This window comes from Prionailurus bengalensis, chromosome D2 (assembly GCF_016509475.1).
Source record: "Prionailurus bengalensis isolate Pbe53 chromosome D2, Fcat_Pben_1.1_paternal_pri, whole genome shotgun sequence".
Lineage (NCBI taxonomy): Eukaryota > Metazoa > Chordata > Mammalia > Carnivora > Felidae > Prionailurus > Prionailurus bengalensis.
In genome coordinates, this window is record NC_057351.1 from 15,278,709 (window position 1) to 15,304,165 (window position 25,457).

Consider the following 25,457-nt stretch of genomic DNA (forward strand, 5'->3'; position numbering starts at 1 on the left):
GTGCGTTTGTTCGTTTCCAGGTCCTTCATTCATTGTAGATTGCTTCCTAAATTTCTACATCAGAACCTGGAAGAGTTGGCCGCCGACCCTCTTCCTAAGAAGATGAAAGGCTCAGTGGTGAGATATTTGTGTTGCATAATGTACATGAGGATTTTGCTTAACCTGGCCTGGCACGTGCTGGCAAAGCTCAGGTTCTCAGCGGGGCCCTGGCTAGGCGGGAATGACAGTCACCGGTGCAGAGAGAGGTGCCTTGTCTTGGTCTACAGTTGGCACATGGACTGTTGAGCCACCTGGCAGGTGTGGACCTTTGACAGCCCCTCGAAGGCAGATGCTATATATGCCACGGTCACTCCATTGGTCCTCAGCTGATGGCAGTTTGCTCGGCTCTTTGAATGAAACGAGTTCGGTCAATGCTGCCCCCTGCTGGTGCCAGGCAGCAGGCCAGCTGCATACAAATAAAAGCTCATCTGCCAAGCTGGTTTCTAATGGGCTCCACACCTTCTGGCCTCACCACACCTTCTCCACACCTTCTGGCCTCAGCCTCATGCTGAGCTCAGAGTGCGCTTCCCACGTTCAGGGTTGACACTTGCACAGCCCTTGTGAGGAGCCCTTGGGTTTTAAGACTTACATCTGGGATGTTGGAGAGGGGAGCGACTCTATGGGATGGAGCGTGTAAGGGGAGAAGGAAAGAGGTAAAGAAGGAAGAACAGAACACAGAGACTTTAGAAGAAGGATGCTCTTTTCTGTTCGCCGGGAAAATGGCTTGGGGTGGTTTCAAACATCATCTGAGGAGGGGTAGCGTCTTTGGTATCATCTTCCAAACGTTACCACTTTCAAAAGCAATGCTCATTTGTTGTGTAATCTCCCATTCGAGTGTTGAGCTTGGGGAGATCTGCTGGCTGGAAGTCATGCCTTTCCTATGTTTTTGAGGAATGACGGATCAATGGAAAAGCAGCAAATGACCCATTGATTGCAGGCTCCTCCAGCCAGGAGATGCGTCTCATTTGTCTTGGCCTCCACGGTGCCAAGCGCCTGATGCTGATAACTGCCGTTGAATTTAGATGAGATTCAATTGCAATCCGCAATTTCAAGACAATGTGCAGGACTCAGGCAACAGGATAACATTTAAAAACTTCACACCTAGCCCCCTGTGCCTTTGAGTGTGGGTGCAGTTCAAGCCAACACATTGAGGAACCAAAGCACAGTCACCGTGACTAAGGACGTGGTTCATGAATTTGACAAGCAGAGATATGTTTACAAGCAGGGAAGGAGGTAAAGCAGCTAGGGCCAATAGGATGGCAGCTAAAAAGGGAGGAATACATTGACACTGAAACATCGCATCAGCAACCTGATCTCTGACATCTACACCAGGAGATTTACAGGATCAAACTTGACATTCCTAGGTCAGTTGCCATAAAGTCTTGGAATGGCCCGATGTCTCCCCCAAAGGTTTCCTATAGGTATCTGAGAAAAACTGTTCTCCCCAAATGTTCCCTGATTTCATGGAATCATGAGGATGCTTTCTGATTTGTTGCCTTGAAAATAACATATGGACAACGAAGAAATCCACCAAGAAGGTTGCTTGGCAGAGGCTGACAGCATTTCCTTAGATGTGATGGGCTAGGAGTTGCCTTCCCCAGTTTTCATACACTTTGAAACGCTCTGTATAGTGAAGCGCACATAACCTGTAGGCGATTTAATGTGACCTGTGTTCTCTCTGAAAAGTCTTCTGGTCTAATGAGAATATTTTAATAGGACTACCACATTTAGATTTTAGAGTTTGGTATATAAAACCTTTTGTGCCCTAGTGCAAGTGCGAGATTTCTCTCTTTGTCTCTGATTTTATTTCTCTGTGTCTGTCCGGCTCTCTCTTTTTCGCTCCCTCTTTTCTTAAATTTCACTTTGTATGAGAAGTCCCTAAGGAGCCTCCTTAGATCAGGTTTCCAGCCCTTCCTCTTATTCCGATTCATTTGGCCTGTGCCAGGGCCTGGGGATCTGCATGTTTACAAGGCTGTCCCCACAGACTGGTCTTCCAGGGACCTTGATCGAGAACTAGAGATACCTAGAGCTCCATCAGTGGGCTTCCACATTTCCATATGATCATTGCCAGCTATGCACTCAGTAACAATGTGAACTTTCCACTCCTGGTTTAGTTTCTTCTTATCCCTCTGCCTCATGAGCTTGGTCTATTTCTTTCTTTTTTCTTTAAGTTTTTTTTCTTAATGTTTATTTGTTTTTGAGCGAGGGACAGAGCATGAACAGGGGAGCGGCAGAGAGAAGGAGACACAGAATCTGAGGCAGGCTCCAGGCTCTGAGCTGTCAGCACAGAGCCCGATGTGGGGCTCGAACTCACGAACCACGAGATCATGTCCTGAGCCGAAGTCAGATGCTCAACCGACTGAGCTGCGCCCAGGCGCCTCTTGGTCTTTCTGTTTCTAACGTCACTCATCCTCCTCAATCCCTATACTCTTCACCCATTCAGATATGCTACTTCCATTGTATCTATTTTTCTCAGTTCCTAGAAACAAAAAATAGACCACCAACAAAACAAACGACGACCTCATTCTTATTTGTACAATTCAAACAACTTCTTTGTAACCACTGGTTGTATCATTTAGGGTTCTCTGGCACCACTCTGTCTATATCTGCTGTGTGTGTAGTTTGGAACCAGCGCTTTTTAAAAAATTTTTATTTATTTTATTATTTATTTTTGAGAGAGAGAGAGGAAGAACGAGTGGTGGAGGGGCAGAGGGAGAGGGAGAGATTAGAGCCTGACATGGGGTTCATGCTCATGAACTGTGAGATCGTGACCTGAGCCGAAATCAAGAGCCGGAAGCTTAACCTGCTGAGCCATCCAGTGCCCCGGGATGAGGCCTTCTTCAGCTTCTTTTTTAGGGTTGGAGCATGAAGTACTACATGAGATGTCACAATGGATTTTAAATATTCAATGTACTGAGCCCCAATATATTAATTAGTTAAATATGCATGGAATCAACATTAAAATAGGGAGCCAAAACCTTAATATTATTGAATATTGTTTTGGAAGTTCTGGCTTGTGTTAAGTCCTAAAAGAAAAAAAAAAGTAGATTGCATTACTGTATACATTTAGGTGCACAACAAAGTTTTTAAGTATCAATCATGATCAGTATAAGAATTCACAAATACCCCTAGAGACAAAGAAACTTAGAAAAACTTAGAGCATTCTAACACATCAGAAATAACTTTAGAAAATATAATGAGACCATAATCCCACTCACAATGGCAACAAAATACATGAATTGATAATAGGAAAGATTTTACCAAGTAAGGTCAGAAATAAAGAAAACCACAGCAGTCTATTAAAATGCAAATGAGCTTCTGAATAAGTAGTGATAAATAGACATAACCTGATTTTGGATAGGAAGGTCGAGATTTATTAAATGCCAATTCTTCCTAATAAATTTATAGGTTTAATATAGTTCAAAACAGTTCCAGAGGAATTATATTCACAACTTGGGGAAATGATTCTAAGATTCACTTAGAAGAATAGCCATTAATAATAGCTTTTAAAAATCTGAAAAAGAAGAATAAGAAAGAGGAACTTAGCACTTTGGGATTTAAGAGTATATTATAAAGATTGAGTAATTGGAAGAAAAAAAAATGAGACTGATCCAAGAGTGGAGAATGGGATTAGTGAATCAGTAAAACACAGAAAGGAGACAAATTATTTATAGGAATGTATTATGTGAAAATTACATGTCACAATCAAGAATTGATTAATCAGTGTATGGTGCTGAGGTAATTGTTTAGCAGTGGGAGGGATAAAAAGAGATTTTATGTGCCGATCCCTCACCAGAAAGAAAAAGAAAGATCAAACGAGACTTTTCCATCTCTCACGTTATGGCAGGCTGACTTATTATAGCCAAACTCTCTGCTGATTAAAACTGAAAATTCTGAACAAAATACAAAAAAAAGTCCTTCTTGTATGTGGAAAAAAAAGTGACCAAAGATAAGGAATTATCAAGTCAAAGTCTGAGTGAACAGGGAGACCTGGAGGAAGCAGAGGAGGAAACTGCTTTTGCCTCAAGAGCACCTGCCCAACCAGGGGATCTTGAGCCTCAGTGTTCAGCCCTCAAACGGCAGGGAAGAGAAAAGAAAGCCCAAAACTGCCAAGATGGGTGTGCAGTGGGGACCCACACTGAGTCACCCACCCTCAGTGGGAGGATGAACCAGAAGGACTCAGTTGCATCCTCCGCAGTGCCTGGAGAATGCAAGGTACTGGCCTCGGTGCTGAACACAACGGCCCTGGATCCCTGGGATGTTGTAGTCCGCTCCGCTGTGGGCTTTCAGTCCACATTCTGACACCCCTAACCCCTAAATTTATGTAGTGAATTTGAAGCGGCCCCCAACTAGGAACACCTCATGGCAATACGAAACACACATCCTCTCTAGAGGATCCTTGCCTCCTAGGTCTCCACGTATTCCCCAACCCATTTTTCTAAGGGAAATGAGCAGCTCTCGCTAAAAAAAATGTAAAAACTACACAAGGAAACAAGGAACCAGCAGAAACAGGTCTTCAAGTACTTGAAGCACTTGAACTACCAGACACATTTTAAAACTACTTAATGTGTTTAAAGGGATAAGAGGTAAAACTTACAGACAATAGAAAATACTAAAATGATCCAGCATGTTTGAAAGAGAATCAAATAGACCTTTCTAAATGAACAAACAAAAAAATGGCAAAAAATGAAGCAGTTGAAGTAAACACACACACACACACACACACACACACACACACACACACACGAGATTAGACACCTCTGGTGAGAGAATTAGTGAACTACAAGACAGAAGAAAGTACCCAGGATGCAACACTAATAGACAAAAAAATTAGGAAATACAACAGAAAGACAAAGACAGGTGACACAGACTAAGAAGATCTAAAATATATGTAATCAGAATTCCAGAAAAACGGGAGAGACGGGAGCCTAATCAATGTCTGATGAGATGATATCTGAAAATTTGCCGGAATTGATGGAAGACACTGATCTAGGGACTCAAGAACGCCAGTGAATCACATGCAGGGTAAAACAAGGAAGAGAGAATCCACACAGGACAAACCTTAGTGAAAGTGCAGATATCAAAGACACAGACCATCTTAAAGCAGTTAAACAAAAGAATGGATTACATTCAAGTGAATGATGAATGGAAAGCTCCCTTATCAAAACCCATCATAGAAGCCAGAAGTTTGATGTATTCAATGTCCTGGAAAGAAAGTATCTGCCAGGGTAGAATTCTATGCCCAGTGAAAAGATCTTTAATTTTTTTTTTAATGTTTGTTTATTTATTTAGAGAGAGCGAGACAGCGTGAGCAGAGGTGGGGCAGAAAGAGAGGGAGAGAGAGAAAGAATCCCAGTGAAAATATCTGTGCTGGTGCCCCCAGTGAAAATATCATTCAAGAACCAGGGACAAAATAAAAAATATTTTACATAAACAGAAGCCGAGAGACTTTCGCTAAATGTAGTTCTGAGTGATGTTCTTCAGATGGTCTCAGACAGAAAGTCTAATTCGCAAGAAAGAACAAGGAGAAAAAAAAAGTGGCAGATACATTGGTAAATTTCAGCAAACATTAGCCGTACAAAACCATACAAGGGTAACATAAAACTCTGGATGGAAGGAGAAATGGACTCCAAGACTTAAAAATTCTTCGTAATGTCCCGGAGGCAAGTAAAGATCCTGATTAACTTAAGACTGGTAAGTGAAGTATGCTTATTGGAATGTTCAATGTAACTGCTGAAGGAGTAGAAACAGTGTGTAACTTCCTACTCACTATAGAGGGAGGAACAGAATGACAAAACAAAAAAATGGCTCTTCATAAGTAACAAAATAGAACAGGCCTCCTCTGTGATGCTCTGCTTAAAAGTCAGTTCCAGAAGGGTTATAAGCCTAAATAGGAGATTACAAAACCTGAGAGTGCTTAGAATCATAATAGAGGAAATTATCTTTATGATACCTCCAGAGTAGGGGAGAATTTTTTAAATAAAAACAACAACAAATTGAAGTTCACTAAAATTATGACCTTTGACTTATCAAATAATGCCCAAAAAAAAAGACTTAAAAAAATAAGCCACAGAATGGGAAATAATGTTTAAAATATGTATAGTAGATAAAGCACCAGTGTAGAGACGAATACACAATTACTATAAATCAACAAGAAAGCCAGATATGTCGATTAAAAATGGCCAAAAAGGCGGCACCTGGGTGGCTCAGTCGGTTAAGCGTCCGACTTCGGCTCGGGTCATGATCTCGCGGTTTGTGAGGTCGAGCCCCGTGTTGGGCTCTGTGCTGACAGTGCGGAGCCTGGAGCCTGCTTCAGATTCTTTGTCTCCCTCTGTCTCCACTCCACTCCTGCTTGTGCTCTGTCTCTCTCTGTCTTTCAAAAATGAATAAACATTAAAAAAAAATGGCCAAAAGGCTTGCACATGCACTTCACAAGAGAGGAAATAAAAATAGCCAAAAACATGAATATGTATGTAAGCTAATTAATAATCAGGAACCTCCACACTAAAACCACACTGTGTTACCATTTCACACTTGCCAGACTGACAAAAAATTAAAAGTTCCCACAGTGTTAAGTGTAGAGCAAGGGAACTCTTATGAACTGCTGGTGGTGGTGTGAATCACTGTGTATATTTTGGAAACAGTTTGGGATCATAAGGTCGAAGATGCATATATACTACAGCCAGCAATATTACTCTTAGATTTTTATCCTGGAGCAAATCTTGCACATTTATACCAGAACACACACGTAAGATTGTTCCTTTTAGCAATAATTCCTAAGAGCCCTAAACTGAAGCCGCTAGAAATTCTACCAACAGTGAAATGACTAGTGTGCAGCAGAACAGATCTTACTGGAGCCATATGCAATGGCACGGGTGAGTCTTGACCATGTAACGTGGAGCAAAGGAAGCCAGACACAAAAATGTCTCGTATAGTGCCATCCTTTGGGTAAAAATAGACAAACAATTCCATATGGAAGTCGCAAAATCATTCTTGTTTAAAAAGCAAGAAACTTATTTTCACCGGAGTCAGGATAGTTAATGCGGAACCCCAAGAGGGGATAGAAAGGTTTGTGATCAGAGAGCCGCATAAAGGGATTTCTTGGGACTAGAAATGCTAGATTTCTTGAACCAGTTGGTAGTAACTGAGATGCTCACTTTATAAATTTTTTACCTGTCTTCTATCTATCTATCTATCTATCTATCTATCTACATATCTTTAAGTTTAATTACTTATTTTGAGAGAGAGAGAGCAAGGGAGAGGCAGAGAGAGAGAGGGAGAGAGAATCCCAAGCAGGCTCTGCACCCAGGGCTCGATCCCACGAACCATGAGATCATGACTTGAGCTGAAACCAAGAGTTGGACACTCAGCCAACTGAGCCATCCAGGCGCCCTTTATAATTATTTTTTAAATTATATTTATCTATTTTATGCACTTTTTTGTATTCCTGGCTTACAATTTTAAAAATGTAAAAGAAATTTTCCCAAAAAGGTATGAAATAAAATCAAACATTTATTCAAATTCTAGAAAGGGGATGATTTTCCAGATTTGGAATCTATAAAATGAAAATAAATAAAACACACACACATACACACACACAGATGTGAGTCCATAAAACTTTTATACTTCTATATGTTTAATTAATTAATTTAATTAATTAATTTAAACATAACAAAATTAAATAATTTGGTAAAATATTCAATACAAATTTGATAAAAGTTAAATATCTTTCTTCTGCCAACAACTCACACTTTAATTGGTAAAACTCTATAAGCAAATGATATCAGTATATGTATTTCACTTTAGGGACAAAATATTTCGAAGTAATTGTGAGGACCATATTTACCCTTCTTATAAAGAAAGAAATACAGATTAAAGTAAGAGAGTTGTTTTGTTTTGTTTTGTTTTGTTTGTTTTTTTTTTTTGTTTTTTTTGTTTTTTTTTTTGTCCACTCAATCAGCACAGGATAAATTAATGATATTGCCAACTGGGACAAGATGAGATTTCTTAGACATTGTTTGTATTTGTGTAAATTATTACAATCGTCTGGAAAAGCATAATTTATCAAGAATTCTAAAATTCATCACCTATAATATAATAAGTCGATTTATCAGAGGTGGTCTAAAGGATGAATTCAAAATATGAAAAAAAGATTTAGGTACATCAGGATCATGACTGCAGCATAATTCATCATGGTAAAAAATGGAAAATAACCCAGAACCTAACAGTCGGGGAATGCCTGCACTAAATACAGCATATTCCCTTTCAGTCATGAATTTAATGTTTTAAGTTTCCACTATGGCACTGTTTGTATGTGTACGTCTATGGGTCATCACAAGATGGAAAATTAGTTCGCTGTTAAGTGGCTATTAGTAAGTCTATACAATAATATACATATATGTAGTGCTTACAAAAGAAAGTACAGTTGAAAAAGATAAAAAATTATAGGCACACTAAGATTAGATCTTCATAAGCTATGCACAGGTAATACATATGATGTATATATGTATATGTATGATGTATAATCATAATATACATCATGATTACAGCTAGAACTGTGCCTCAGCATTCGTAGGCAAAAATACTGAACCAGAAAGCATAAAAATGCTAATATTGTTAGTGTCAGGATGCAATGATCATGAATGATCTATTCCCTTTCTTCTCTGTGTCCTAGAGTGCTGCAATATTATGTTATCCTATAATGGAAATGTTAACTCATACTAAAAATTTGCAGAGACCTTCTAAACTTGCATTTTTCTCAGATGTTTCATACTCTAATTTTTATTTGTTTATTTAAAATATTAATGTTTATTTGTTTTTGAGAGAGAGAGAGAGAGAGAGAAACAGAGCACGAGTGGGGAGGGGCAAAAAGAGAGGGAGACACAGAATCTGAAGCAGGCTCCAGGCTCTGAGCTGTCAGCACAGAGCCCGACACAGAGCTTGAACCCCCGAACTCCGAGATCATGACCTCAGCCAAAGTCTGACACTTAACCAACTGATCTACCCAGGCGCCCTGTATAATGTGTATTTAAGTGAGCAAAAATTATTTAGTAAGAAACCCAAAATTAAAAACTTTTTACAGTGTTTCAGGCTACTTTCATAGGAGACAACAACAATCTCTGATGACTAGGTGTTTTCAAGATTCCTTTTCAAAAATAATATTTTCACCTTTGCTGCACTGTACTGCATTTAAAGACACCCATGAAACAGTGGTGCTTGTAAGAATTATAGTTGTGTATTAGTAAGTAGCGTTGTGTCACTGAAAAAATATGTTTATAAAAATCTGCTGCATTTCGGGGTACCTGGGTGGCTCAGTCAGTTAAGTGTCCGACTTCAGCTCAGGTCATGATCTTGCAGTTTGTGAGTTCAAGCTCCACATCGGGCTCTGTGCTGACAGCTCAGAGCCTGGAGCCCGTTTCAGATTCTGTGTCTCCCTCTCTCTCTGCCCCTCCCCTGCTCACACTCTGTGTGTGTGTGTGTGTGTCTCCCTCTCAAAAATAAATAAACATAGGGGCTCCTGGGTGGCGCAGTCGGTTAAGCGTCCGACTTCAGCCAGGTCACGATCTCGCGGTCCGTGAGTTTGAGCCCCGCGTCAGGCTCTGGGCTGATGGCTCAGAGCCTGGAGCCTGTTTCCGATTCTGTGTCTCCCTCTCTCTCTGCCCCTCCCCCGTTCATGCTCTGTCTCTCTCTGTCCCAAAAAAAATAAACGTTGAAAAAAAAATAAATAAATAAACATAAAAAATTAAAAAAAATCTGCATTTCATACTCTTTGTAAAGGCACATGTGTAAAAATTTCTAAGGAAAAGTACATTTTCAGGAATACAATTTTTGGAGCAGCATAATATCTGGGTTTTGGTGGCCGTAGGGAAAGAGGGAACCTTTTCTTTTTCTTTTGCTACTGTTACTTTCACCAGTATTAACACAGTGGTCTGTGGTTTCATTAATTAGCACTAGCTTGAAGAGCTCAATAATCACCATTTGCCATTGCCTTTGCTGAAGAGTCTGCTCAAAACTTTGCCGGTTTGCAGCTGGGAGGGGGATGGGGGAATTGTTTGGCTTCTTACTATTGGTTTGTGAAGCTTTTATGTATTACAGATGCAGTTTGTGTTTTGCAACTACTTTTCTCAGTCTTGGCTTGCCTTTTCATTTTATAACAATGTATTTTGAAGAACAGCTGGTTTAAATGTTCATGAACTCCAATTGAATAACTTTTTTTCCCTTTAAAGTTCCACTTTTCAGTGTTTTGTTTGTGAAAGCTTTGCTAAACCCAAGGTCACTAAGATTTCCTCTTATGTCTTCTTTGAGAAATGTAACAGTTTGTTACGTTTATAATGCACGTTGACTTAGGTTTTATGTGTGATGTGAAGTAAATGTCAAGGTGTGTTTTGGTTTTGTTTTGTTTTCTGTTTTTTTCCCCATTCCATTTGTGGAAAGAATTATCCTTCCCCTCATTTAGAGGAAAGGTGTTTTTTCACATTGTCACTTTTGTTTAAAATCCATTGACTGTGTATGTTTTCGTCTATGTCTGGGCTCTTTGTTCTGTTCTCTTGATCAAGATGTATACTTTATGCCAATACCCAAGGCCTGATTCCTGCAGCTTTGTGATAAGTCTTCAAATCAGATATTGTATATCCTCCAACTTTGTTCTTCCTTTTCAAAGTTGTTTTGCCTCTTCTAGATCTGTTGCATTTCCAAGTAAATTTATATCGCATTCTAAGGAAGGAAATAAACCACTGAGACGTTGCAGATCAGTGGTTGTCTCCAGACAGAGGAGAAAAGGGGGTGTAGGTTAGAAAAGGCCGGGAGAGGAAACTTCAGGGCACCATGGCTGTGCTACTTATTTTCATTGTGGTTGTGGTTTTCATGGGGATATCCACGTGTCAAAACTCATCAAATGGTACACTTTATGTATGTGCAGGGGTTTTGTATGTCAGTCACACCTCAAGAAAGTTGTTCAAAATAACAATAGAGGGGCATCTGGGTGGCTCAGTTGGTTAAGCCTCAGACTTTGGCTCATGTCATGATCTAGTGGTTCGTGAGTTCAAGCCCCATGTCGGGCTCTGTGCTGACAGCTCAGAGCCTGGTGCCTGCTTCAGATTCTGTGTCTCCCTCTTTCTCTGCCCCTCCCCTGCTCATGTTCTGTCTCTGTCTCTGTCTCTCTCTCTCTCAAAAATAAACATAAAAACATGTTTTTAATTAAAAAAAAAGAATAAAGCTAACAATACAGGGGCACCTGGGTGGCTCAGTCTTGATTTCAGCTCAGGTCATGATTCCAGGGTTGTGGGACTGAGCCCCACATCAGGCTCCATGATGAGCATGGAACCTGCTTAACATTCTCTCTTTCTCTCTCTCTGCCCCTCCCCTGCTCCTGCACAGGTGCGTGCTCTCTCTTTCTCTCTCTGTTTCTCTCCCTCTCCCTCTCTCTCTCTCCCTCTCTTGCTCTCTCTCTCTCTAACTTAAAAAATAAAAATAACAATACAGGAAAGAAATGGGCAGGAGGAACATTTTTGTAAATAAAGACTAAAATCAGTAGAATTCCTATATATCATCCAACTGTGAAAAAAATACCAATAATCAGAGCTCATTCTCTTGCTTTAAGAAACCTAGAAATGTAAGCCTCCTCCCCTCACCAGCTGCCCTCATGGCCCACTATTTTGCCTTTAGGCAAGAATGGTTGGTCAGTTATAGATAAGACTTACTTTTCAATTAGAATATTTGGGAAAATGTTTATCTTCCTTTCGGATAAGGATTCAGTAATTAGAATAAATTCTTTAATGTTTATTTTTGAGAGAGAGGAAGAGGGCACACGCATGCGTGTGCAAACACACACACACATGCACACACACACTCAAGTGGGGGAGGGGGAGAGAGGGAGACAGAAGATCCGAAGCGGGCTCCACACTGACAGCACAGAGCCCGATGTGGGGCTTGAACTCATGGAACCGGGAGATCATGACCTGAGCTGAAGTTGGATACTTAACTGACTGAGCCACCCAAGTGCCTAAGCATTCAGTTATTCATTCATTCATTCATTCATTCAAACATGAAATTTATTGGCAAATTGGTTTCCATACAAGCATTCAGTAATTTTTAAATGACATAAAACCATGTCAGTATAAAAGAGGAAGGAAAAATTCACTTATCTTCATAGCCTGAAGAGTCAGTGAGTTATAGATCTTTCCTCTGGGAAGGCCTGGCCTTTTGTAAATCTTTGGAATGCAAGGAGATACCTGAATTTTGTCCATTTATTCATAGTAAAGTTTTGATGAAAATCCCGTGATTATAAAAGTTTTATGAGGATTCCAGCTAAAAAATCATTGTGATTTGCCCTGCCCAAAAAATCAGGGGGATTCTTACCACTTTTTTTTTTTTACCATATTATTCTTCCCATTACTAAGAATAAATCTAGAATTTAGTTTATCACGATACAATTGCCCCCATATTTAATACGTGCACATGAATTGTAAAACAACTTTAGCAGATAATTGATGAATTGATGCTGAGACTGTTATCTCTTCCCTGTATGATTAGTTGCTTTAACCAAGCCATGCTGACTTTTCCATCAGATGGTTCCAGGTCATTATTGCTCCATTTAAACTGCCTTTCTGACTCCTTCCTATCACTTTGGGTGTTAATTCAGCCAGAAAGCCAGTAGCATGATTTGCAAGAACTCCACATTTTCATCTTAAAAACCAGAAAAGAAAAAAAAAATGGGTTGTAGGGAAACAGACATACAGAGATACAAGTTTCTGGTGGATAAACAATTATTTAAGAGGCATAATTCCCTTTCAATATGAGATATTGATATATTTATAATGATGGTTTAGAGTTTTCAGGTAACTGTGTGACACCTCAAAATGTTCAATAATTGTGAACTGAAGTGAACTGGCCTCTGTAGACAGAAAAAAATGTGATGGTCGTTTATATCTCTAAGATGTATCTTAGTCCATTCTCCATATAGCTGCAGGATTAATGACATTCTTTGGCCTAACTTTGCTTTGTTTTCCCGAGACCCAGCTCACGCCACAATTTTATGCGAAGGGAAGTTATCAGCAACTTACTAACATTTCATTTTCTGCATATGTGCCAATAGTATGTGTATATTTAAATTATTTGGAGGTGGCCTTAACCCAATCTGACTGGTGAATTAAAATGTGAAATCTGTTCTGGACCAAAGAAATAAGCAGGGATGCCCGGGTGGCTCAGTCGATTAAGCGTCTAACCTCGGCTCAGGTCATGATCTCGCAGTTTGTGGGCTGGAGCCCCGCGTTGGGCTCTGTGCTGACAGCTCGGAGCCTGGAGCCTGCTTTGGATTCTGTGGCTCCCTCTCTCTGTGTTCCTCACCCGCCTGTGCTCTGTCTCCCTCTCTCTCAAAAAATGAACAGTAAAAAAAAATTTTTTTTTAAAAGAAATAAGCAAATGTGTCAGAGGCTTCTGTTTGGCCAACAGCATGCATATAAGCATGCTAAAGCCGAGTAGAGATCATGAGCACTTCACCCTCCTTCATCAGACCATGACATCTTGTCTTTGGCCTGTGTTCGTAGGGAAGAACCTTATGCCTCCTATACACGCGGAACGCGCTTTTTTTTTTTTTTTTTTTTTTTTTTTTTTTTTTTTTTGCCGTGGTTAGCAGACGTAGGCTAACTTCACAGTGTGCATTCCCCATTCCCCACCCTTTGCCTTGTTCTTCCTGGTGGTCCACCCAGGGTGTGCCCCTGGGAACATACAGGTAGGTGATGTGCTTGAAAAGTGGGTTATCCAGAGTTGGTATCTGTCTCCTGACTTACCTGGTGACTACAGAGTTACGGAGAGAAACAAAGAGCAGACTTTACAGTTGGTTCTCTCTTTGCAGAAGGATATCTTAAAATCGGATCTCATTATCTGCTCAGTGGCTGCCGTTCTGTCATTTGCAATCAGTGCCAGCACTGTGTTCCTGTCCTTGCGAGTACGTATCCCTTCGGCTTTATACTCCCCTGCCTTCTTATTCTCCCTAATAACAGAGCCGGCTGTGGGACTCCAGGGCATCGTCAAGGTAGTAGAGCCAGGAGAGGAAAACACAACACCAGCTGAGAGGTTTAAGGAACGTGGCTATTGTGCTGTGAAGAATTACGTCCCAGATGAGATTTGGTTCACACTGCAGATTGGGTTCAAGTGTTTTATCCCTTGTCCTCCGGCATCTGGGGAGCCGTATTGTTTGCTAGAGTAACAGCACATGTCCTAGAACCCCGCGGTGGTAAGACAGGCCCACGGCTCACTGCCAGGAGCAGGACTGAAGGCATTACCATATCAGGAGGGAGACCGAGGTCCCCAAGCCAGAAGGCGTTTGGGAACATGGTTTTCAGGTAGAAAAACAAAAGTGGAGAGCTCTAGGTGGGGATTCTGGCTTGAGGTTCCAACAGACAGTTACTGTCTCCATATAAAAGTATTACACACTTAGGAGCTCTCTTTCCAACAAGGAAAGTCTGTTAGCTATGTTTGTTACTCTCCGCCTCTTCTTTTAAAAACAACAGTAACAAAATCTAAAGGGCAGAGTTCCCTTGGCCTCTGAACTTGGTAGGCCAGCTCTCCACCCCCTACTTAGGGGCTCCCAATACAGGGTGGTTTTGTATGGAAGAAATTTTCAGAAACAAGCCCGGGGTTGCCTCTCTGTTCCGTTAGAGGGAAGAGGGGAAGGCCGGCAGTGTTACGTGATATTCATGGACACCCCTCCCCTGTCCTGCGAGGCTAACCCGTGACATTTGTCCTCTTGTATCACAGCCATTTCTCAGTGTCGTGCTGTTTGCCCTGGCTGGCTCGGTGGGGTTTGTGACCCATTACATGCTTCCTCAGCTCCGCAAGCACCATCCGTGGATGTGGATTTCACACCCCGTTCTTAAAAACAAAGAATATCAGCAGCGGGAAGTGAGAGGTCAGTAATCTATCCCTCGTTAAAAAAAACAAACAAACAAAAAACGATGTAGTGGAAGGTATCTGTTACAGCAGAGAGCGTGTGCAACCAATGTGAATGTGCTGAATGCCACAGGACTGCACACTTAAGGACCGTTACAATGGCAGATGTTACATTATATCTATTTTACCACAATTAAAAAAAAAAAAGGAGAGCGTGTACCTTAGAGTGTGCAGTATCGCCCCCAGAACGAGAAAGTTGAAGGGGAGTGAATTAGAACTGTGTTTTATAAAAATAGTAAGTGGTTGTTAGTAGTGGGGAAAATTAATTACCATTATTCAGACCTGAAGATTATGCTGTTCCAGCTTGAGTTGACCCGGGACCAGGAAGAACATCACTTTACTGCTCTCCCATCCTCCACAAAGCGTTTGGGGTGGGAGTGGGGCAGGGATGTAGCCCAAACCTCTGAATCTTTAGGACCTCTGACCCCTTGCATTTTGCTTCACTTGACCCACACCCATACTTGATGGACTCAGCTGTTCTCAGGGCTGTTTCCGGTCACAGTCATGCAACAGCCTGGTAATCCAGGCCGTGCCACTAGCTTCTAGATAAGAAGTCTTTCAGGAATTTCTCTCGTAGCTCTTCCCTTGCTCTGTGATCCCACAGATGGCGGAAGGATTGGATTCATCCCCATTTTCAGACACATTGAAGTTACAGGTCACAGACCGTAGCTGTCGTTTATAACCAGCTAGTGCTGGTAATTCTGAGCAGAACGTTGTAGCCCGTTGTAACGCCTCTGTTGTAGAGGGAGATATCTCATTGTCACCCTGTCCAGGCGCAGGGGTATGTGAGCAGAGCCAAGACTGGCTGACCTGCAGGGATGCATTGGACTCCCCAGATTAGTTAGCAGTAACTTTGGTGGACTGGTATGACGAAGGGAAAGGGGGGCGAGATAATTTCAAAACGAAGAAGCGAAAGAATCACTTCAGGTGCTGTCGAGAGCATTTCTTCAAGGAACATCTCTGGGTGGGTATGTGGAGCTGCCTTAATCTGAAACAGTCAGATCAGGAAAATTGTAGATTGTTTAGTGGAAAAATACGGCATCGAGGGTCTGCTGCGCATATAGGGTTTAGGGGGTGGAGAAGGGTCACCTGACCGCTCTGCCCTCAGAGACTTGCTTTTCTCAACATGCAACAGGGGCAGCTAGCTTAAGGGTCAAGCTTAATATATTTGTACTATACATACACACACACACACACACATATTTTAAATGTTCTGTTACATTCTAGGTGCTACTTAAATGCATAGTATTTTAAACCTGCATGGGCCATTTTTTAAAATTTATTTATTTTGGCGGGGGGGGGGGGAGAGCATGTGCACAAGCGGGGGAGGGGCAGAGAGAGAGGGGAGACACAGAATCCAAAGCAGGCTTCAGGCTCTGAGCTGTCAGCACAGAGCCCGACACGGGGCTTGAACTCATGAGCTGTGAGATCATGACCTGAGCCGAAGTCGTATGCCCAACTGACTGAGCCACCCAGGAAACCCTTCATGACCTTTTCAGCACATGATTCAAGCCCAGGTAACGTGAACGTGTTTGTATGTTGATGTCTCCTCTTTGAGGGATGAGTGGGCGTCTGTCCTGTAACGGGGGGCTGGGGGTTCACGTCTGTTAGCACAGGCTCAGGCAGAAGCTCTGTGGCTGTTTCTCCCTTGCCTGCATGAGCTGTTTATAAGCCACCTGAAATCTAGCCAAGAGTAATAGACTTGACAAATTAGGCATATAATGAAGAACAGATTGCATTTCAAAATTACGTGTGTTAGAAGGAAAATCCAAATATTTAAAATATGATGGTATGAACTCGTTGAAAAGCTATTACTCATTTTGGTATCATCCAGATCCCGACTTTCCTTGCCTCTTCTTCCTGGCCGTCTGCCTTTTAGGTCTTTTGCTCTTTATGTCTCCTACTAACAAGAAAAAACATGCCCAGGAAATTCAGACCAACTGTATACCTTTTTTTTTTTAATGTTTATTTATTCTTGAGACAGAGACAGAGCGTGAACAGGGGAGGGGCAGAGAGAGAGGGAGACACAGAATCTGAAACAGGCTCCAGGCTTCGAGCTGTCAGCGCAGAGCCCGACGCGGGGCTCAAACCCATGAACTGTGAGATCATGACCTGAGCCGAAGTCAGACGCCCAACTGACTGAGCCACCCAGGCGCCCCAAACCGTATACCTTTTAATGTGAAAACTGTGCTCAAATTTTCTCATTGGATCACAGAATACTATTACTGGAAGAGAAGGTCGAGCAGAGCAGGGCAGGTCTGTGGCCTACCACTGGAGTCCCCTAATCCCACGGCAGACATCGCTGAGAACAAGCCTAAACCTGGGCCAGAGGCAGACACTGAATCGGCATGGGAGATGAGATGTATGTACTCTCCCTGTCTCAGAGTTTGTAGAATCCCGCCCCACCCTTTACCTAGGAGGAAGCTGAAGCCCACAGACCTCGAGGGTCCCAGCAAGTCTGTGGCCAGTGAGTGACCAGAAAGAACCCAGGGCATCTTACTCCGGTGGGGTGCTCTTTCTGCTCCCCCGTCAGCTCTCGGTCTAGCAGGCTGATCGTGTGCAGTTCGTATGCGGCCCTTAGATGACATGTTGCTGCCATCATTGTTGCCCAGCAGGGCCACTTCGCTGTGGTAGGTCCTGCAAAATCCGACAGGCCGTAGTCTAATGCCAGCTCTGCGAAGCTTGCTTTCATCCCTGGATTGAGACAGACTCACCACACTGAATTCTGGGCCTTCTCGTGGTTTCTCAAATACACCCCATTCTCTGACCGTCCCCCTTGCTGTTCCCTTTGCCTGTGATGCTTTTTCAAGCATCACTGGACTCGCGCCACTAACTCATCTTTCAGGTCTCTGTTTAAAAGTCAGTCCCTCCATGGGGCGCCTGGGTGGCGCAGTCGGTTAAGCGTCCGACTTCAGCCAGGTCATGATCTCGCGGTCCGTAAGTTCGAGCCCCGCGTCAGGCTCTGGGCTGATGGCTCAGAGCCTGGAGCCTGTTTCAGATTCTGTGTCTCCCTCTCTCTCTGCCCCTCCCCCCTTCATGCTCTGTCTCTCTCTGTCCCAAAAATAAATAAACGAAAAAAAAAAATTAAAAAATAAATAAATAAATAAATAAATAAATAAATAAATAAAAGTCAGTCCCTCCAGGAGCACCCTGGTGGCTCAGTTGGTTGAGCATCCGACTCTTGATTTTGGCTCAGGTCACGAGCTCACCGTTCGTGGGCTGGAGCCCCACATCAGGCTCAGCAGGAATTTCTCTTTCCTTCCATCTCTCTCTGCCCATCCTGCTCTCTCTCTCTCAAAACAAACAAACAAACAAAAAACTCAAAAATCAAACCCTCCAGAAGTCTTTCCCTGACCACCTGGAGTAGGACTAACTTCCTGACTGTGCCCGTGAACCGCCCTTTCCATAACATTCTCTGCAGTGACTGTGAGCGACATATCCACTGGCTCATGCTGGTCCTTCACTGCTCCCCGTGGTGCTGGGCACAGAAGTGTCTCTCCTGAACTGCACTGCACTGAGATGTCATCAGCCCTCAGTTTGCTAGAACAGACTTCAACCTTGCTGGGTAGAAAGTTCTCTCAGTTTACTTTCCTTTCTGCATACCTCTGATACATAATTTTACTCGCCATACAAAACTACTTGGAGATACAAAATAAATTTTGATACAAAATTCAGATTACGGCTCAAGTTGAGGCCTGTAAATTGAAATGTATTGTTTAGCCAATTCAGTTCTTCACTTTCGAGACTAATTTAAGTAAACTTTATCCCATACTAGTCCCAACAAGATGTTTCACCAATATTGGAGCTAAAAGAATAAAGTTTTATTACTCATAGTACAGTTGAGCCATAGTGATGATGTCGTTGTAACTGACATATTAATGGGTATGTAAGGTGGTTTTTTTCCTTCTCTATCCCCCACTAGTCTAAGTGAATCATGCTGAAAATAACAAGATAACTAAGTAGACAGCACCACAGATGACATCATGTTAGTCAAGTATGGAGCTTCTAAGACCAAATGTTTAAGGAGCATTGTATTTTTAGAAAATAAAACAAATTATCCTGAATTATGATGGTAATTCCAGACAAATGACTTCATTGATAGGCCACTGTTGCAAAAGAGTCAGAAGTTGGATCTACTTGAAAACTTGATTTATTTAATGTCACTGAATACCTGTCTTTCAATAACTAATTTGAACATAAAGAGACTAAATGCTGCAATCAAAAGACATAGGGTGACAGAATGGATAAAAACAACAACCAGACCCGTCTATCTGCTGCCTCCAGGAGACCCAGGTGAAAGAGACCAGCAGATTGAAAGTGAGGGGGTGAAGAAACATCTGTCTTGTAAATGGATGTCAAAAGAAAGCCAGAGTAGCAATACTTACATTGGGCAGAATAGGCTTTAAAACAAAGACTGTAACAAGAGACAAAGAAGGACATTATATCACAATAAAGGGGACAATCCAATGGGAAGATGTAACAATTATAAATATTTACACATCCAACCTAGGAGCACCCAACTGCATAAAAGAGTTAATAACAAACATAAAGGAACTAATCAGTAATAACACAATGATAGTAGGGGACTTCAACACCCTACTTACAGCAAGGGACAGATCATTTAAATAGAACATCAACAAGGAAACAGTGGTGGAGCAGATGGATTTAACAGGTATTTTCAGAACATCCCATCCTCAACCAGCAGAATACACATCGTTTTCAAGTGCACACAGAGCGTTCTCCAGAATAGATCATATATTAGCCCACAAAACCAGCCTCAACAAATTAAGGAAGATTGAAGTCATACCATGCGTCTTTTCCGACACAGCACCATACAACTAGGAGTCAACCGCAAGAAATAATTTGGAAAGACCACAAATACATAGGGGTTAAATAACATGCTACAAAATAATGAATGGGTCAAGCAAATCAAAGAAGAAATTAAAAAGTACCTGGAAACAAATGAAAATGGAAACACAATGGTGCAAAACCTCTGAGATACAGCAAAAGTGGTTCTAAGAGGGAACTTTATAGCAATACAGGCCTATCTCAAGAAGCAAGAAAACTCTCTAATAAACAACATAACCTTACACCTGAAGGAGCTAGAAAAAGGACAACAAACAAAAGTTAAAACAAGCAGAAGGAAGGAAATAATTAAGATAAGAGCAGAAATAAATGATACCAAACTAAACACACGCACACACACACACACACACACACACACACACACAATAGAGCAGGTCAGTGAAACTAGGAGCTGGTTCTCTGAAAACAAAAATCAATATAATTTACAATCTTCTAGCCAGACTTCTCATGAAAAAGAAGAAAGGACTCAAAGTCACAAATGAGGGAGGAAAAATAACAACCAGTAATCACAGAAATACAAATAAAATAATAAGAGAATATTATGAAAAACTGCGTACCAACAAATTGGGCAACCTAGAAGAAATGGATACATTCCTAGAAACATAAAAACTACAAAAATTGAAACAGGAAGATAGAAAATTTGAACAGACCTATAACCAGGAAATAAATGGAATCAGTAATCAAAAAACTCCCAGCAAGCAAAAGTCTAGGACCAGATGGCTTCACAAGTGAGTTCTACCAAACATTTAAAGAGGAGTTAATAACCATTCTCAAACTATTCCAAAAAGAGAAAAAGAAGGAAAACTTCCAAATTCATTCTATGAGACCAGCATTACCCTGATACCAAAACTAGATTAAAAAAAGAGAACTATAAGCCAATATCCCTGATGCACATACATGCAAAAATCCTCAACAAAATACTAGCAAACAAAATTCAACAATGCATTAAAGAAAACATTCACCATGGTTAAGTGGGATTTGTTCCAAAGTCATTCAGTATTCGCAAATTGATCAATGTGCTACATCCCATCAATAAGAGAAAGGATAAGAACCATGTGATCATTTCAATAGACACAGAAAAAGCATTTGACAAAGTACAACATCCATTCATGATAAAACCCTCAACAAAGTAGGTTTAGAGGGAACATAGCTCACTGTAATAAAGGCCATTTATTAACAAAACCACAGCTAATATCATCCTTAAAGGATGGAACTGAGAGTTTTTTCCCCTAAGGTCAGGAACAAGACAAGGATGTCCACTCTTAACACTTTTATTCAGCATAGTACTGGAAGTCCTAGGCACAGCAATCAGATAACACAAAGAAATAAGAGGCATCCACGTCGGCAAGGAAGAAGTAAACTTTCACTATTTGCAGATGACATGATACTATATACAGAAAACCAGAAAGACCCACCCACCCCCCAAAAAAACCTGCTAGGACTGATAAACTAATTCAATAAAGTTGCAATTATACAAAATCGGTGTATGGAAATCTGCTGTGTTCGTATACACTAATGATGAAGCGGCAGAAGGAGGAATTAAGAAAAACAATCCCATTTACATCTGCACCAAAAATAATAAGATACCTGGGAATAAGCCTAACCAAAGAGGTGAAAGACCTGTACTCTGAAACTATAAAACACTGACGAAAGAAATTCAAGAGGACACAAAGAAATGGAAAGACATGCCATGCTCACGGATTGGGAGAACAAATATTGCTAAAATGTCTACACTACTCAAAGCAATCTACACATCTAATGCAATCCCTATCAAAATACCACCAGCATTTTCCACAGAACTTATAACAAATAAGTCTGAAACTTGTATGGAACCACAAAAGACCTTGAATTGCCAAAGCAACCTTGAAAAGGAAGAGCAAAGCTGGAGGCATCACAATTCTGGACTTCAAGTTATGTGACAAAGCTGTAGTAATCAAAACAGTATGGTGCTGGCACAAAAACAGACACATAGATCACTAGAACAGAATAGAAAACCCAGAAATAAACCCATAATTATATGGTCAATTAATCTTTGACAAAGCAGGAGAGAATATCAAATGGGAAAAAAAGACAGTCTCTTCAACAAATGGTGTTGAGAAAACTGGACAGCTACATGCAAAAGGAAGAAACTGGACCGCTTTCTTACACCATACAGAAAAAAATTAAAAAGTGGATTAAATACCTACCTACATGTGGGACCTGAAATCATTAAAATCCTGGAAGAGAGCACAGGCAGTAACCTCTTTGACATCTGTCATAGGAACTTTTTCTCAGGCAAGAGAAACAAAAGCTAAGCTAAACTATTGGGATCACATCCAAATCAAAAGCTTCTGCACAGTGAAAGAAACAATCTACAAAACTAAAAGGCAACCTACAGAATGGGAGAGGAGATTTGCAAATAACATATCTGATAAAGGGTTAGTATGCAAAATATGGATAGAACTTCTAAAACTCAACACCCCAAAACAGAATAATACAATTACAACATAGGCAAAAAACACAAACAGACATTTCTCCAAAGAAGATATCCAGATGGCCAACAGACACATGAAAAGGTGCTCAACATCACTTATCATCAAGAAAATGCAAATCAAAACCACAATGAGCTATCACTTCACACCTATCAGAATGGCTAAAATCAACAACTCAAGGGACAACTGGTGTTGGCAAGGATATGGAGAAAAAGAAACACTTGTGCACTGTTGGTGGGAATGCAGACTGGTACAGCCAACGTGGAAAACAGTGTGGAGTTCCCCCAAGTCACACTACTGGGTATTTATCCAAAGAATACAAAAACACGAATTCAAAGGGATACATGAACTCCTATGTTTATGCCAGCATTATTTACAGTAACCAAATTATGGAATCAGCCCAAGTATCTATCAATAGGTGAATGGAAATAGAAAGATGTTATATATATATATATGCGCCTATATATATATGCGCCTATATATATATGTATGTGTGTTATATATAGATAAATAGATGCCATATCTATAGATATAGATATAGATAATGGAATTCAGCCATAAAAAGGAATGAAATCTTGCCATTTGCGATGACATGGATGGATCTAGAGAGTATTTTGTTAAGTGAAATGCATCAGGCAGAGGAAGACAAATACCATGATTTCATTCATATGTGGAATTTAGGAAGCAAAACAAATGAGCAAAGGGGGGAAAAAGAGAGAGACAAATTAAGAAACAGACTCTTAATGATGGAGAACAAACTGATGGCTACCAGAGGGAAGATGGGGAGGGATGGGGGAAACAGGTGATGGGGATGAAGGAGGGCACTTGTTGTGATGAGCACAGGGTGATGTATGGAAGTGTTGAATCACTATATTGTATATCTGAAACTAATATAGCACTGTATGTTAACCAACCTGAATTAAAATAAAAATTAAATATGACAAAAAAATCGTTTTATCTAAGAACTTTCAAAAGGAATCGTGTCATTTAGGAAAGGAATAATGGAGTTGGGTCATAATTTCATATGGTCCTCCAAGAAGAAATTTCCCTAATATTATCATTCTTGGCTCTTAAGAGTTTAAGAAAAATTGAAGTACTCTGATTTGATGACCATACTCCTACTGTAAAAGTGGGTTTTAATGGGGTTTAAAGCGATTGAGATAGAGAATAATTCCATTATTGGCATTCACTTGTTTATTCATTCAGAAAATGCTTATGAATATACTGTTCATTAAAAATAGAATTACTGGGGCGCCTGCGTGGCTAAGTCAGTTAAGTGTCCGACTTCAGCTCAGGTCATGATCTCATAGTTTGTGAGTTCGAGCCCCGCGTCAGACTCTGTGCTGACAGCTCGGAGCCTGGAGCCTGCTTTGGACTCTGTGTCTTCCTCTCTCTCTGCCCTCCCTTTGCTCATGCTCTGTCTCTGTCTCAATCTCTCTCTCAAAACATGAATAAACATTAAAAAAATTTTTTAAATAGAATTACTGAGTTCCTACCTGACACCAAGCCTGTGAACCAGTGAGACAGGATGACGAAGATGTGGTTTCTGTTATCAAAGAGTTTCTGACCTATTAAGCAAACCTACGGCTGTGCCAGAATGGAAGAGCCATGACTGCTACATACACACTGATGTGGGGTCAACACTATGTGCAGCCTTGTAGGAAATTCAAGGAAGTAGAAAGCCCAGAGCCTAAGTGAAGGGGCTACAATTATTCATGGCTTACATTTTTCCAACTGCTTGGGCATAATATATAAAATGGAAAAATGTATGAATTTTAGAACTAAATGTTGAATTAATCTCTGGTGCATAGTAGGTGTTCAATAACATTGGTTGAACAAACAGATGAATGATCAGTGCTCTGTAAATTCATCGAAAGAAGACTTCCCTGTAGGCTGACAGGAAAAAGCCTTGTAAAGGCTGGTTTGAAGGACTCGAGTGTACATGTGGATGGTAAACTATATACAAACAGGCCCATCCCTCTGCAAAAAAAATGGTTTCCTAAAAAGCTTAAGCTATAATTTTTGGATGTACTAGAATAAATGGGCAAAAGATGATAGAAATTAGAAATTATAAACAACACCAGTTGAGAACTTCACTGAAACAGTAATTAAAAAAAAAATTCACTCTAATGAAACTAATTCACGAACCAGTCCCAATTTTGTCATTCTTAAGTGAGACTTTGCATTTTAGCAAATCTTGCCTGTGATTTGCAGATAGACTGGTTTCAACATGTGGGAGACCTGGTTCTGAGAGATGTTTCTTTTTCTAATGTATTTTGCATTTATAACAAGGTAATAACCTAGATTAAAAATCAAACAGTACAAGTTGTAATGAAAAGCAGCAGACTCTTGTCAACTTTTGCCATGTCTGATTCTCCTTCTCCACGAGAAAGTCCTTTCTATCCTTTAGGTATTTCTTCTGGTCCTTACCATAATTCTTCGAAGTGAGGTGCATGTTCTCCTGTGTCTTGATATTTCAGATTTGCCTATCTACTGACTTCCTGTTCTGAATAAGGATTCCTCTCTTTTATCTTCCCTCGTACGTTAACATCTTCCCTTTCTCCTTCCTCACGGTATGGTTTTAATATTCTCTGAACAAATACTCAGGGTTTTGTTTTTCTGCTAAGTCTATGGTTGTTCTATTGTCGTTCGCTTCTGGCCCAGTAGTGACCATGATTATCTTTCCTTTCTTGTTCAGATTTCTGTTTTCGTACTTGCTAACCTTTCCAATAGCTATGGAAAACGTCTCTCAGTTCAGTTTTCCCTTCAGGCAAACCTGCCAGGTGATCTACTGGTTCCCATCTCCCTAGACTCCCTCCCGGAACCTGCTCCAATTGTTCCTTGTTTACTCCCTCTTTGTGAATGAAGCAAATCCGTCAGTCACTTTAGGAGGCTTTGTATATCTCCAAGCATTTCCATTCTACTCTGTACTTTGTACTAATGGATAGTTAGTTTGTATTATGGAGCGACTAAGGAGGCAAATGCTTCTGTAAGAATTCCAAGGTAATGTCTCCTGTCGCCCAGCTTCTGCTGCTGCTGTTGGAAAGTCTGATGACTTTCTGACCCCTCCCCCCACCCCAGTCCTTTATATGTGACTGGATTTTCCCCTGCGGGAAGCTCTTGAAACATTAA

At 40.9% G+C, this 25,457-nt stretch overlaps 1 protein-coding gene across 4 annotated transcripts in view; it reads left to right on the plus strand.

Annotated features, from left to right (window-relative positions):
• Positions 1 to 25,457, plus strand: part of PCNX2 (pecanex 2) — a 305,815-nt gene that overhangs the window by 137,743 nt on the left and 142,615 nt on the right. For all 4 annotated transcript variants that reach the window (XM_043596291.1, XM_043596295.1, XM_043596293.1 and 1 more), the window contains exons 17-19: positions 21 to 117; positions 13,892 to 13,984; positions 14,797 to 14,947. In XM_043596291.1, coding sequence (XP_043452226.1) covers positions 21 to 117; positions 13,892 to 13,984; positions 14,797 to 14,947 — 341 coding nt within the window. The remainder of the gene's footprint in view (positions 1 to 20; positions 118 to 13,891; positions 13,985 to 14,796; positions 14,948 to 25,457) is intronic.